This window comes from Leptinotarsa decemlineata, unplaced genomic scaffold, assembly GCF_025532065.1.
Source record: "Leptinotarsa decemlineata unplaced genomic scaffold, Ldec_3_MD MMD2_P_RNA_scaffold_6, whole genome shotgun sequence".
Classification (NCBI taxonomy): domain Eukaryota; kingdom Metazoa; phylum Arthropoda; class Insecta; order Coleoptera; family Chrysomelidae; genus Leptinotarsa; species Leptinotarsa decemlineata.
In genome coordinates this window covers 15,645,644-15,661,965 of record NW_027412533.1, presented here as the reverse complement: position 1 = coordinate 15,661,965, position 16,322 = coordinate 15,645,644, and the positions used below count along the sequence as shown (strand labels likewise).

At 31.9% G+C, this 16,322-nt stretch overlaps 1 protein-coding gene across 3 annotated transcripts in view; it reads right to left on the bottom strand.

The window, feature by feature from the left end:
- The window catches only part of UBL3 (Ubiquitin like 3), a 291,838-nt gene extending 277,567 nt beyond the window's left edge, over positions 1–14,271 (bottom strand). For 2 of the 3 annotated variants that reach the window (XM_074170052.1, XM_074170053.1), the window contains exon 1: positions 13,902–14,271. Coding sequence is in view for 1 of the 3 variants with exons in the window: in XM_074170051.1 (XP_074026152.1) it covers positions 13,902–13,931 (30 nt within the window). In the remaining 2 variants the exon portion in view is untranslated. The remainder of the gene's footprint in view (positions 1–13,901) is intronic. The other variant, XM_074170051.1, reaches the window with a different exon arrangement.
- Between the last annotated feature and the right edge of the window lie 2,051 nt (positions 14,272–16,322).

The following is a 16,322-nucleotide window of genomic DNA, read 5'->3' as shown; positions in this document are numbered from 1 at the left end:
GGTCGCAGTAACGAAAATCCTTTAATCTGCGCGCAAAGAAAACAAAAAACAGTTCACTGTGTGCCAAGAAATATTTGTATTGCGTCGAAGGTCTCGAAAGATGAAAATAAACGGTGTAGGTATACGTGTTATCTTTGTAAGTTTAGGAGGGTAAAGTGAGACTGGTATAGCAGTGACGCAACGTTGTATCATTCAGAGAAGTAGTCTTCCTACTTATTTATTGAGTCACGCAAGGTCGTTCCAAACTTAACCAAATTCTTGGCTCTCGAATGATACTAAAATAATAAATTATTGTGAAACGATGAATTCGCTTTATAGCGTCAAAACACAGACGAAATATGTGGTGAGAATATTAAGGCCAACTTGATGAACTGGATTTTTCCATATGTTCTTCAAAAATAAGTGAATAAAATGAATTGTTACCAATTGAGACTTACTAATTGAGACGCAGTTGAGGAATAGTCTACGAAAGAGAGCTTAAATATTAACCTTTTATAGAACTTCAACCATTTACAGATCGGTAGTTTCGGCAGAAGCAGTATAGTCTAATCAACAAGTTCAAAAACATGAAAAATAGTGATGAAGGTCCTAAAAATATGAGCGATAGTTCATTCGATTCGAAATCACCTCTAGAAAAATGTTTTTGAAGGATTTTGGTGCAGATAAAAAATTGCAATTGTTATTAACAAAATAAGATTTTTAAAAAAATGGTATTTACTTCTTGGTTAATAACTCAAAAAATATCAATATTTAAGCAATTTTGATAAAAGCTCGTTAAAGAGGAGGAAATTTCCGATAAAAAAGTCCCGACTCCCGAAACTCAATCTCCATTATTTATAATTTTAATTTGATGTTGAAAATAGGGTTCCGCGCGGCTTGTTGATGAAAATTTGTTTTTCAATGGTTATTTAGCTATCTCTGTTTTCACATTAAACAATGGCAGTTATTAACATAGGATATGATTTTTTTACGTAATTTGTTTATTCAATTGTTTTAAACAAATAGAGAAATTCAATATTTTTGAAAAAAAATTTTTTTGCTATTTTGTTACCTATAGATAATTATGATTAAATTTTTTTTTCTTAATTTTGATTTTTAAACCGATTTTTTTATGTTTCGATTGTTTAAATAATTAGTTGAGAAATAATTTTGCTTTTAAAAATCATAATTTACACTTTAAAATAGTTTGGCGGAAAAAAAATTATTTATTATTTAATTGTTTATTAGTTTAACAATTTATTATAAACAAGTATTTACCAACGTTATATTTTTTTTCTGGAGCAGAAAAAAATTATAGAAATAGCTTTCTACTACTCTATCTTGATATAAAAAAAGTGATGAGAGAATCTTCCAAAGAAAGGAAGAAAGTTTAGGAGGGTAAAGTGAGACTGGTATAGCAGTGACGCAACGTTGTATCGTTCAGAGAAGTAGTCTTCCTACTTATTTATTGAGTCAGGCAAGATCGTTCCAAACTTAACCAAATTCTTGGCTCTCGAATGATACTAAAATGATAAATTATTGGGAAACGATGAATTCGCTTTATAGCGTCAAAACACAGACGATTCTCTCATCCCTTTTTTTGTATCAAGATGTAGTAGTAGAAAGCCAAAAACTTTCTTTCCCAAAAATTATTCACTACGAAAAATATAACCCCTTCAATTCAAAAAACATTATATTATAATAAATACATTTTTTTTATAGTTTATAGTTCGTTCAGTATTGTCTGAGAGTAAAAGAATTTTAAGAATGCAAACACATGTAGCTACATCAAAGAAAGCAACATAGTCGTCTCAAGCAAATAGCATTGCAATTCACCCACAAAATCACTGAGATATGTCTACCCTCTATATCCCATGAGGACGCCGCTAACGAGCCATTAAAATAGGGATATGCGACAAAGAATGCGAAAACACCGACAAAGAATGCGAAAATACCGCCAAAATAACCGCTCGATGTTTTTTCGGATATTACGTTTAAGATAATATTAATAGGCGTCGGACTGGGGGTATTAATATAAATTTTCCATTGATATATTCTGTATGATAAGAAGATAATTAAAATATGGTGAGAACTAATTTAGTTTAAATATTTTATTTTGGGAAGGACAATTTATATTTGAAATAGTTTTTTATTATTTAGAATTGTTACCTTCTACATATCTATAAAATAATCAGAATATTAAATTTACAAATAAATACGAATCCTTCACTGCTGCCTATGTGAGTGATGATAAGACGACGACCTTTTCCAACTGGAATTTTCAAACCAGTGGATCAACCTTCCATAAAGGCTTGTCTTCCACTTTTGATGTTCTGATCTTGCCAAACCTTCGAGACGGTATGACTGACCCTCATTGACCCATGTTTCATCCAAATAAAAAATTGACTAACCTAGTGCTCTGGCTTTCTTTATTTCTCTTAAATAGTTTCTTCTCCATTCTACAATCTCTAATTTTTCTATTAACATGCTCTTTCTATCTTGCTTTTCAAAAGTGAAATTCAGCTCATGTAATATCTTCCATAATCGAGTTCTTATATCAGGAAAAAACTGTATTCACGAATAACTGACAAAACTTTATTTAATGTAGGTATTTCGTTTTTTATGTTCTCCTGTTCTCCTAATAGAATTCTTCACTTTTTCATCGATAACCAAACACTTTCTACCAGTGGATACTTTCGGCTCGAAAAAGTTGATTTCTTGAGTTCCTTGAGAAAATTGTCGATCTATGGACACCGGTCATACTCGAGCATTTTTGCACTACTTCCTCTTTACTTTTTATTTCGAGCGGATAACAATATCTGAATACAAATTCTTCAAGAATTATATACATTCATAATAATGTTTTTTTATTTATATTTAATGGTGACAATTTCGGACGCTTCACGATTCCCGAACAACTAGCTTTCCATGTTGTATAGCTGTTTATTCAAGGCACTCTCGAAGTAAACTGAAGAATATCACGAATAACCCCGCTAAAAAGCCAAGTCGGTCTTATTGATGGGTGTGATATGTCTGTTGACAGTATAATTCCAAGGAATATCTATTTATACCGTCTTCAAAAAAAAAACAACGTTTTTTCAATCCCCTTCAACTAAATACCTATTTGTTGGAGAATGTCTTGGTTACTACTGGACATATTTTAACATTTGTCATAGTAGATTTGTTAATTTGTTTGTTATGAATGATATTTTTCAAGAATAAATATTGTATTTTCGTCGTATAAATTAATTTATTCAATTCGTTGAGAGTAAATAATTTGAATGCAGTACGCATATGGCACTAAGATGTATATATATATATATATATATATATATATATATATATATATATATATATATATATATATATATATACTGCTGTAGTCTCTCTCATTTTTGAACAGATTATAGGTTACGCAAAAGCAAAGAACGGACCTCGAAACGTGACAATTTCTCAATTGTTCAAATCGTAGGGCACCCACTTTTCGAGATTTTTTACCTTTCCAATACGGTTTGAACCGCATGGAAGCTGACGCCCAGTTCTTCCGCCATATAACGCACCATTTGTGATGGGTCAGTCTCCAGCAGGGTCCTCAAATCCTCGTCCTGGATTACTTTAGATCGACCACTTTGGCGCTCATCCTCGAAGCTAAAATCTCCGAATGAAATTTCGCAAACCAACGTTGAACAGTGCGATCATTAACACTATCATTGTCAAATACAGTTTCGACAGGGCTTTGGTTCAATTTGAATTCGTAGAGAAAAATTGGCAAAAAATCGTTTAACAACATCATGTAGGAATAAGGTGAAAAGATTTGGGAAAAATGAACACCATCAATGTATGAGTACAACATTCTTTATCGATCAGTATATACCATGACACAGTGGAATAAATATTTATTGATATATGGATCTACAAAAACACACGACATTGAAATAGACAACACTTCTAAAACAATCTAATATTCGGTGTAGCAGTTGTTAAGATGTTGTATGGTAGTATCATTGAAAAGTTGCTAGTTGCTGACATATTTTTTCACACCCTCACACATGTGACAAGTTCCCAATTATTTTTTTGTATGAACAAAAAGTCGACATCACCATATTGATCATAATTTTTCTCCTTTGGTAAAAAATAGAATTTTCAGTGATCATCGACCAGAGTTCGAATTGATATTGCGATTTTCTAGAATATTAAATACTTCAGCTGGATTGATTGAAAAGAAATATATAAGTTACAGCTTGTATTCTTTGCGTGGAACTCGACATAAATCTGACATCAGGGAATTGAATTCTTCAATGACCTTGAGTACCTTACTAATTACTAGAGAAGAATAGGGCGAAGAAATAATTTCGTTTCATTTCAATAATGAGATTTTTCAGGTTATGAAAAATTAAAAACACTGAAAACATTTTAAAAATCCTCTTTGAACAATTCTCATATATTTCATAGCAGACTGCTTGGCGCCATTATATTGACGACTTTTAGGATTTGAAAAAACTTGCTTACGAAAAAAATATCGTACATCTGTTTCGTAAATATTTCGTTGTTATTGTGAGAACGGACAGTACTGCAATGAAGTAATATCAAGTTGTGAATTGGCGACGTTATCATTTATAGCATACCATAATTCTCCCGATAATTCTGGATCGTTAGTCGATAAGCTACATATCCAAATTTATTCGGCAGAAATGTGTTAGTATTTCGTTAAACAGTTCTTACGACTGTTAACGCCTTTTTAATCTGGGAAGAAATGTGAGAAGATAATAACGTTAATTTTCAAAAAAAAAACAGATAATTAATTGTGAAATGAATCAATAAATGGGATCATTAATAAATAAAATGTTGAAAATATACAAATACCTGATGTATATGCAGAGTTTTGGAAAGAAAAACTAATTATTGGTGTCATACAAATCATAGTCTGATGTCACCTCTCACATTCTAAACTCCTTGGAACCATCCTCACCTTACCAGAGACACATACCTTGACAGGTCTTCACAAAATGTCTTTACAAAATGAATTTCGACGGTTTCACGACCATATGTGACCGGCACCGCCCATATTCAATGTTATCTTCCTTTCTGCTAGAACGCTACCTGTACTCTTTTTATCTGTAAGTTGCTAGCAGTAAAGTACCTCGTGTAGTACTCATCTATCACAATTGACTAAAATATCCCTCAAGTAGTATTTAGAAATATTTTTCATTGTTCTGAAATAAACAGCAGAAATTCAATTCTACCGCCCTGGAACCTTTCAAATCTTAATCACCATTTCTAAGTGCCCGAAGAACACTATTAACGTTTTTCGTGTGTGCTGGAAAATTTCGTGGGAAATGTTTATCGCTCGGTTACAACTGTTTTTTTTTCAAACGCGAAATAAATATTTACTAATTGAAAATAACTGGACGAAAATTCACATTAATTACGTACCAAGTAGGATAAGAAGCCTATCACCCACAAGCGAAAAGTTGTAAGCACGAGGCGCTAGCCGAGTGCGATAATTCGCGAGTGGACGTAATTGGCCTTATCCTCGAAGTGCGTACTATACTTTTTTTACGACTGACCGTAGAAAGAAACGGTACAATATATTGTTTTGAGGTTATGGCTTTGGATACTAAACGCTTTCAGTCAGTCAGAACACAATGAAACAACTTAAAAATTGCTGACAATATTTCCTACAAATTACTTTATTAGGGTTCATTTTTGATATACCTAATTATGTTCATTTATAGTTACATTATTAGAATCATTTAATGATATTCCGCCGTCGATGTGGAAGGAAGACGGTCTTATTCCGTTTAGTTGAGAATTTGAAACAATGGGAATATAAATGTTTTCAATGCTATTTATGAGTACATTTGATGTGTTTCTCATGGATGTCATAGAATTATTTACATAACTTTCGGCCACGGTCTGACTTTTCCAGCTACCATGGCGCTTTAATGAAATTAGGTCACCCCCTCCATCAACTAGGATGGTTGCAGATGATCTTCTGAAGCAGCGTCTAGTATATATTTCTGGATTTTCCAAATGTGAAAATTTGGCAATAATTTTTGGTTGATCACCCAACTTATCAAGTCCAACAACCTGACGAGTGCATTTTCCATTTTGATAATTCAAAAAAAAATTAGAAGCTGTTAACATTTTTTTTGGTCAGCAAATCAGGAATAGCAGACCATGTTTGGACCCATCAACACAACATCGAGTGGTCCCAAGCTGAGATCTTGCACAGAGAGAAACATTGGTTCAGGAGAAAATTTAAGGAAGCCGCATACATGTTGTCCAACAACGTATTCAGCCAGGCCAGCGTAGATATACGAAACATATGGAAACCCATCATCAAACGAAAAATGACCAACTCCCGCCAAATCGGTCATCTCTCACGGAATCAGTGAAGCGGAAAATGGAAAGTAGAGGAAGTGAAAGTATTTCAACGACCTATAAAATAGTCATCTCTCGGAGGAATCAGTCGTCATCACCAGAAGACGATTGTAGATACCAACAATGGAAACGTCGTGAACTAACGTGACTTGGAATCTCTACACTTTTTTATTTTTATTTTATTATTTTCTTTTTGCATTCCTTTAATTTTTATTTATTCAATTATTATATTTTTTACTTGTAGGTTATTTCACTATCATTTCATTTCAGGTTTATTGTTGCTTAATATAATTGTTATTTTCAACTATTCTTTTTAATTATTCTTTTTTACTTGTTTCAGGGATTTCAAATCATTTTATATAATAGACAATGGAAGTCCGAACTAGTGAAATTCATAGCAATAATCATTGCAACCTAGAAATAAATTTAAATTGTTATATCATTTCATTTTACCACTACCCTCCGAGAAATATAACTAATATATAATTATATCATTCATGTAAAAAAACATCCAGCAGTGGAATTTAACCTCGGGTTATAGAAAAAATATATGCGTTACCGCTGAGCCACTCTGGCGATTACCGATGTGTTGTCTGATACTAATATGTACTAAACATAATTGATATTCACTTTGTGAGTAAATAAATAAATTTGAAGAGTTTTGAATAACATAATAATGTCAAATACAAAAAATACTGTAAAATATTTTTAAATCATTTTGCTTGGCTGTTATAGTTCATAGAATTAATGGAAATAGGCTTTGCTTTAGAGGAGTCTGGCAAATGAAATATGATTGGCTGTTGGCTGGTGAGATTGAATAATTCAGTTTAAACCTCTATGGTGTGTCTTACTATTTTACACTTGAGAAAGCTATTGTCTAGCGAAACACGTGTCGCATTTTTGGAAAACCCTTTACAGTGAAAATCATACAATAAACTGTATTAATGCGTTTCAATATTCATTTTCTCATTATAATTGCAAGTATTTCACACATTTACAACATTTAAGATATATACGAAAGCTTTTTTTACTCGAATAACTTCAGTGGCAACAAATTTCTATGTGTATTGATCGATGTACTAGTATGGAAAACTTATTTCATTTTCTTTGTTCTGTTCCAACAGGGTTTCATTAATTTCTCTCTTCAACCCGGAAGCGACATCGGCAACTATTACGCTGACATCATTGGAATTAACCGTGTTTACGTATACCGTATAAGATGGTCGGTTGATATTTTAATAAATGAGCTCAAATAGCGACAGTCGCATAATTCTTCAGAAAGAGAACACCTCATTTATGGTGACAAAAATTACGGTATATTTCTTTTCTTGGGAGCGCACAGAAAATTAACTATGCTTTCAGAAATATAACCCGAACCAAAAAAATTAAACGTAATCGTTGAATTGCTTTTTGAACCCAATATTTATTTTTAGGACACAATTTGAGGCTATTCTACAGAATTCTACTAGCAGAAGCTAAGCATTAGGCAATCGAGAAAACAATATTTAATCGCAGTTAAATAAAATATCTAGATTTTCTACTTTTTTCGTCTCTCTAAAAGTTTATGCTAACTATCTAAATATATATGTGAGCGAGCATATGACTAAAGTTAACTCAACATTTTTTTATTTTATTTTTTCATATTCGTCTGGTTACTGCTGGAGAAAAAATTCTTGAATGTGCATGGTTGTATTAGGATTGTTGCTAGCTTATTTACAAATTGGAAGAAATGGAATTTCTATTAATACTGAAGTTTCAGATTTTCAGGTAAAAGAATCATGCGACAAAACGTGTTTCCGAAATCAATTCTGATCATTCACCGTGTCATTCACGGTATTCCCAGGAAGCGAAATTTTCAAGCTTGTAAATAACATTTACAATAAGTTTATATCAGTAACAAATATTGAAATATCTGAAGGGATATCGGAACCCCGCATTGGAAAAAGTTTGAGAAAACAACCCCTTCTGAAAATCTGAAACACCCACATGCCTTGTGTAATAACAGGTGTAAAGTTTTCCACATCCACAAATACACTGAGAGAAAAATATTTTTGAATTATTATATTTCAACGATTTTTACTGATTTTTAGATATATAACCTTCTCCCATCTGAAAAATAAACAAAGTTAATCTGCTGAAGTGTAATAAATAGCAAACTGAAAACTTCTATACTTAGCTATTTTTAGTGGTCGACGTTACGGAAAATAATATTTTCACCGAATTATACATAATCCTCACTGGTAGACATCCAATGTTTCGCCGTAAGACACTTCATTGCGTGATCTACAAATCTGTTTTTCCGTTAACCAACTGTCGTACCCCTACGAACAACAACCCTCAGAAGACAAAACTTGTGCGAGCTAAGGATTAACGAGGTCTTACCTTTTAACATGTGATTCCTAACACAATGTATAGAGATACTTATTTTGAAATTGATTGCTTCCTTCCTTTCTTTGGAAGATTCCTAAATTTTTTTTGTATCAAAATGTAGTAGTAGAAAGCCTAAAACTTTCTGAAGTGAAGAGAAGGGAATTCGAGAGAACATTAATGAATATATTACAAAATAGCCTAATATTCCAAAATAAGTGGGTTTACTTGAGAATGAATAATAGATTTTCCTAATACTTCAAACAAACAATACTCAGTTGATATCCAAGTCACACTTATGTTTCACAATACCCTCATCTCGCCCATTTTGAAATGGAAAAAATACTTCCATTTCAACTCGTTCGATGCAGACTATCCTACCATTACAATGCGAGTGGCTTTCACACATGAAAAGATACATTCACTTTGCGGTTCTACAACCATATGTTCACAAATATTGTTCAACTCTCTCTATCCCGTGTGGAAAGGAACGTTGAACATGTTCCTTTGTTTACCCAAGAAGTGATGTATATCAAGTTGACGAGACACTTTTCGAAATTTGCAAGACGAATGATTTCATAATTTGCCGCTATTTATTCGCTAATTATTTGCGGAAGAAAATATTTTTTCATCCCTTTTTTTAAAAAAATACATGTTGTCTCGCTAACTTGATATCAAGTTAGCGATACGACTTTTTTATTATTAAGTTTTCCAGAACTTTGACTAGACCATTGGTTTAGTATATTTATTCGCTAATTGAGTAGTTGCGGACAAAAATATTTTTTCGTCCCTTTTATTTAAAAAATACATGGTGCCTCGCTAACTTTGGTATATTTATTCGCTAATTAGTTGCGGAAAGAAATATTTGATTTACTCTTTGTTTGAAAAGCTACATGGTGTCTCGCTGACTTAATAATATCGATACGACTTTTTTTATTAATCAATGTGAAAACAGCCACGAGTTCCAGTCATGGATTTGTCGAACTGACGCGACGCGAGAGATCTCCCATGAATTAACTCAATTACCTAAAATTTACTCCGATAACATTGACATTTTTCGTCAGATGTTGGACTTTATATGTCAGACATTTTGTAGGGCAGAAAATCAACCTTCACCCATGTTTTTATTAATCCATTACTCCCTCAAAACATTCGTGGATGTAAATTGTTTTTCATTAACATACATTATATTACATATTATAAACAAGTTATACATATCAAATTTATTTTGTCAGGCATTAAATCATCCCTGTTTTCATTCATTTTCAAGAAAAATTTTGATAATTCCTTCCAAACATTCATGGATAGAATAAAAAAATAAATTCACAAATGTTTTTTGGAAATGAACGAAAACAGGGAGTTCTCCAGATAAAGTTTTCATCGGCGAAAATTTTATTGAAATTGAATCGTGGCTGTTTTCTCACTGATTTTTTATTATTGAGTTTTCCAGATCTTTGACTACACCATTAGCATGTTATAGATATTAGCGAATGACTTGCGTACGAAAATATTATAATTTCCCGTCGTTTAAACAAATACATAGTGTCTTGCTAATTTGTCATCTCTGTTAAGCTAGCAGAACCACTTTTGAATTTTACATTTATTTTCATGCCATAATTTAAGGCTAATTTTAGGCTAGCTTTGTATTCTTCTGGTGAATGTTTTGCTCTTCGTTTAACGAAGATATCATCCGCCTGCTAGCTTAACGTTAAGCTAGCAAAACCCACCCTTATAGAAAAACATTTTGTCAAATCGGATTCCATCATAATTTCAGGCTCATTTTAGGCACATCTTTTTTATTATCGCTGATTATAAATATATCAAACCAATGTTATAGTCAAAGTTCTGGAAAACTTAATAAAAAAGTCGTATCGCCTACTTGACGTCAAGTTAGCGAGACACCATGTATTCGAAAAAATATTTTTCTCCGCAACTGATTAGCGACTAAATATAATAAGCCAATGGTCTAGTTGAAGTTCTGGAAAACTCTATAATAAAAAAGTGGTATCGCTAACTTGATATCATGTTAGCGAGACAACATGTATTTAAAAAAAAAGGGGCGAAAAAATATTTTTCTCCGCAACTGATTAGCGAATAAATATACTAAATCAATGGTCTAGTCAAAGTTCCGGAAAACTTTATAATAAAAAAAGTGGTATCGCTAACTAGATATCAAGTTAGCGAGACAACATGTATTTTTTTTTTACAAGGGGCGAACAAATATTTTTCTCCGCAACTAAGTAATTAGCTAATAAATATAGTAAGCCAATGGTCTAGTAAAAGTTCTGGAAAACTTCATAATAAAAAAGTGGTATCCTAACTTGATATCAAGTTAGCGAGACAACATGTATTTTAAAAAAAAAGAGCGAAAATATATTTTTCTCCGCAACTAATGTTGTCTCACTAACTTGATAACAAGTTAGCGAGACAACATGTATTTTTTTAAACAAAGTGGCGAAAAAATATTTTCTTCCGCAAATAATTAGCGAATAAATAGCGGCAAATTGTGAAATCATTTGTTTTGCAAATTTCGTAAAGTGTCTCGTCAACTTGATATACATCAACAAGTGCCCTGACATTTCAAGTTGTGCAGGAATCGGTAAGTGTGTGCGGTATCTTTTATGAGTTTTTAGGTTTTGAGATAAATTCCTAAGTTTATATATTGATGATTGAACCCGTGTTTAAGCTAGCAGAACCATTTTGAATTTTTATATTCATTTTTAGGCTAATTTTGTACTTTGTTTCAGAATTTTTTGCTCCTAAAATGAGCCTCAAATTGTTACAAGTTAAAATTTTTCCTTTACTTAAGTATAGGATTTTGATTTTTTTTTTGCCAGCTTAACGGTAAAGCTAGCAAAACCCACTATTAAAAAATAACACATCGAAAATGGGCGATGGGGTGTCATAAAAACTTGAAATGAGTCTAAAATGGTCAATATATTTGAAGAATATTTATGAAAAAGTATTTTCGAAAAAGTATATCAAAGTGGTTCTGCTAGCTTAACAGGGGTGATCATTGATGATATCTTTTAGTTATCAAAGTTTGGATTTTAATATATTCTGAATAATATATTCTGCAGTTAATAATTAATAAAAGAAACAAAAACCGGAAATATTGGAAAACTTTTGTGAATTTTAAACTTTAAAAATAATCTATTTTTGTAATCGTGATGCCAACTTAAACATTTTTGGATTTAGTCTTAATCATTTTGAAAATTAACTTTCTCCGCATTTCCGAAATGCGGTTAAATCCTTGACGAGTAATGAAATAAAACATTTAATTGTGTTTTTGAGGCACCATCATTGCGTCTACCTCTGGGAGATTATCCCAGTGAGTTGTGACGAATTTTCTACCTGTTATTTCATTAATCAGTGGGTTCTGCCAGCGTGTTTTCATTAAAAAAAATTAAGTAGTATATAGTTGAAACAATAATCATTGACGTATTTTATAGTTTTAGAATCACCAGGTTCAATTAAATGTTTTCGTTCAAATATGGTTTTCCATCAAGTTTTCAAATAATTTTATGGTGATGTGCAAATGGTTTTGTTTCCATATTAGGAAGTTATAACAACTCATTTCATTCGCTAACAATATTCTCCAGTATCGAATCCATTTCAAGGTGAAAAGGAAATGAGCTGGATTTATTCATTCTCAACTTTGCATCTAAACTATTTTCATAATCCTTCATGTTGCCTATATTCAAATAAAAACAAATTCCGACTTGATATTTTACTACGACTATAAGTATTATATTATATTGAAAAATCATTTCACCTACAGAATGTAGGTGAGTACAATGATCTGTATTTCAATTTCTTAAAACTTAGAGATGTCCACAAAAATTGCAATAATTTAAGCAGAAGTACCAAAAATCTGCTCATAAAAGGCAATTGACTGGTGTCGCATTGAGATGAGCCCCTAGCCCTATACAGGCACCAATATTCTAAAATCTATCGTAGGTATATGTGAAATCTCTCGTTAATTTTCATGATTTCAATATATTTAAGTATTAACAATGTCATATATGTAATATATGTAAAAATACAAATAATTCCACCAAGAAATCACGTCAATATATAGTATCTATTGGTATAGGCTATCCGAATAAATACTTATACTCGTACTTAAGTATATAGAATCCAAATGAACTCATTGAAAATAATTATATAAAAAGAAAGTAAACAATTTGAACTTAATAAATCTACATGACAGTAATATATTCTATTCTCGAGGTTCAAGTACCTACCTATAGAAAAAAAATTGTTAAATTAAAGCAATTTTGAGTTGAGTTGAGTGAAAAATTTACTGGCAGAAAATTGGTGACAGGCGGGAAGAGGAGACAAAGAGAGATCAAAGTGAAACTGAAATTAAGTCCCATTAAAAAATAATCGATTTCTACCTAACAATAATCTGGTAAATCCCACAATGTCTCCGTTTCTTGAAGAAAAAAATTACAGAATAGGCGCCTCAGGATATAAAAATGCTCATTTCTCACCCTAGGTATATAATATACTATTTATTGTGATACCTGAATATTATTATGTTCGGATGTCTTTTTTTATATAAAGTTTCATGTTATTGAACTTGACTTCTAGGTGGGGTATTACCGTTTAGTACTGTTTCAATATCTAAAGTTCTATTCACCTAACACTGTTTTTCTTGGAGTTTATATAATCTATTTTCATGCGTTGGAATACATGATTGTCTGTGAACTTAAAGATATAGCATAAGCTAAATAATTTATTTGTAATTTTTGTATACCTGATTATTCATGTGAACAACATACACTACAATCCCAATGAAATCAGATAACCTGAAGAAATGGCACTTATTTTAATTTCCCGTAGAACTAATACATAATAATTATAAGGAAAGTCTCTATTCAAAATAGAATTGATATTTTCTGTATCTTCAATTATGAAAAAATATAATAACAAACAGGTTTTTCCAATAAATAAAGTAAAATTCTTGTCCCACTATTGCTTACTCTTCTTATTTGTGGTTAAATGAAAATTGAACCTATTCGGGCTAGAATCTCGAAAGAAAGCTGTTCGTATTGCAAAGATGCTATCCGAAGAAACATGGAAAAACTAGGTCGCCTTCTGAAGTCTTGCAACAACCATAACAGAGCGAAGGGTGCGGTTGTCATTAAAAAACGCAAAATAAATACCTTATCTGCGGGTATGTGCCTGCTAGACATGTCGTTGCAGTCAAATAATCCAAAATCCTGGGATTATCAAGTGGCTGGAGCTGAAATCGGATAATGTCACAACACAAACTCCATGACAGAAAGTTACACTTTACTTCACCAACACTGAAGAAACCAGGAATATTAGCTATACATTATCTATTTCTCCGTATTTACATCAACAGTAACTGCACGATTAACATGAACAATGGATCAAACACTGCACTGAAAACACAAGGTGCACACTTGACCAGAACAGGTAATGGCAAAATATAACAATGCAGAGCAGACTTAAGCTCCCCTAGCGAGCTTGCGCCTACACTTTCCGCCAGCGACTGCCTATTGCTTATTTGTGTTCATTTTGCCTTCACTGGATTCGTTGTTCCATTTTATAAAAGCCGCAGTTACGCTTCGCCATCTGTGAGGAAGAAGAGAGATCGACTTATTCGGTAGTCGCAGCTACAAGTGGAAACTGTTTGATCCATAATGGTTAGGAAGGAGGCCAACTTGAATGAAGGCCATCATCGGTGAGTCCGTCAGAGAGCGCTGGAGGGCGAGAGAGTTTAACTTTTAACAGCTATTAAGTGCCTAAATGATGGATGTTAGATTTTGGCTTGTTTTAGAAATTTTAAGTTCGTTTTGCGAGGTTTTGACATTAATTGGATGCAAGAAATATTTCACTCCGAATGATTATGAGTTGGCAAATGAGAAGAAAAAAATTCAATAAAAAATGCAATTATTAATATATGAAAAATATGATTAAGTGAAAAAAGAAATAATATTTGAAAAAATTGAACAAAAAATGAAAAATGAGTATGGAATGAAAAAACACTTATTTGTATTAAAAACTAATTATTGTGACTTGAAAAGAAAAGAAATGATTATATTGATCAAATAATACGTTTGAGTCAATAATACGTAAACAATAAAAAAAGTTAAACCAGTTAGGTATCAACCAAACACGACAGTGGATACTAACAATCGAAACATCATGAAGTAGTATGATTTGAAATATTCATTTTCTTTTTTTGCATTTTTTATCATCATATATCTTGCTTATTTTGTCTTGATTTTCAACGTAGTGTTCTAAAACATATGTGAAAGGATTCACACAATATAGATCCTGAATAAATTGAGTTTCAAGCAGTTAAAAAGTGAGAAATAATAAGGGAAAACTACTGATGTGTCCAGAATCATTTCAACTATCTATTGGTGTAATATATTTTGTAATAGGTAATCAAGATTGAACCGTAAGACAATGTTTTTACAAAAACCGATATTATCCGTGAAATATCCTCTGGAAAAAACCGATCAGGGAGGTCTAAAGAAATGCTATAGACAAAAAAGTTTAAATGAACAAATATTTCTACAATATATTATCTATTCCCTTTGCACCAGTGGCGTTCTGATAAGGAGTAATTGTGACTGATAAAAATGTTCATTACTAATGAAATAATTTCGGAGGAACTAAACACGAATCAAAATTGATCATCGAAGCGGTAGAAGTACAAATCTCATTAAAAATTGAAGATCTGAACAGAAAACTTCTCCAGTTAGAAAAATAAAGCCTTCATTTAATGAATACAAATGAGAAATTGGAAATAAAATCTAAAAAACAACATTATAATTTTTGGCTTGGGAACAAAGAGAGGACTTAACACTAGATCAAATAACACAAAAACTAAAAATTTATTTGATGTTAATGTTCTGGAAACTGACATTAACAATTTCTATCCTCTTGGAAAAGTAAATAACCCACCATTAAAGGTTGAGTTCACAACGTTCTTGAGAAAGAAGTCAATATTAAATAACACAAAGAAGTTCAAAGGAACGAACATCTACATCGCATGATCTGACAGTTAAGCAACGGGAATAGTATACATTATTGGGGAGGCACTTAAATTTAGAATTCAGAAAACTGAATTTTTCTTGATATCTTAAAAATTGGTGTCATGAAACCAGAATACAAAAATGGAGGTAGACTTGAGATTGCTATATAATTAGAGACCAATTTCATTAATTTCTGATATAGCAGAAATTTTTGAAAAAAATATTAAAATAAGATTAGCTGGATTCTTTAAAAAATTCAACATTCTGTCAGAACAGCAGTACGGATTCGAAGAGGGGAGGTCGACAGAGGATGCTATATTCACTTCATCAGAAATTTGCAAATCGTTAGATTTATCAAAACCTGCATTATGTATCTCTGTTGACCTATCAAAAGCGTTCGATAGGTACTTTTTACCTTAAAAGACTCCTCGAGAAAGTAGAAAACATCGACACACGGGGCAGAGCATATGAACTGCTTAATTCCTATTTGAATAATGGTAAGACAAATAACTGACATCAATGAAAAATTAATTATCTATATTATCTATATAAATCTATATGAATACTAGTAGT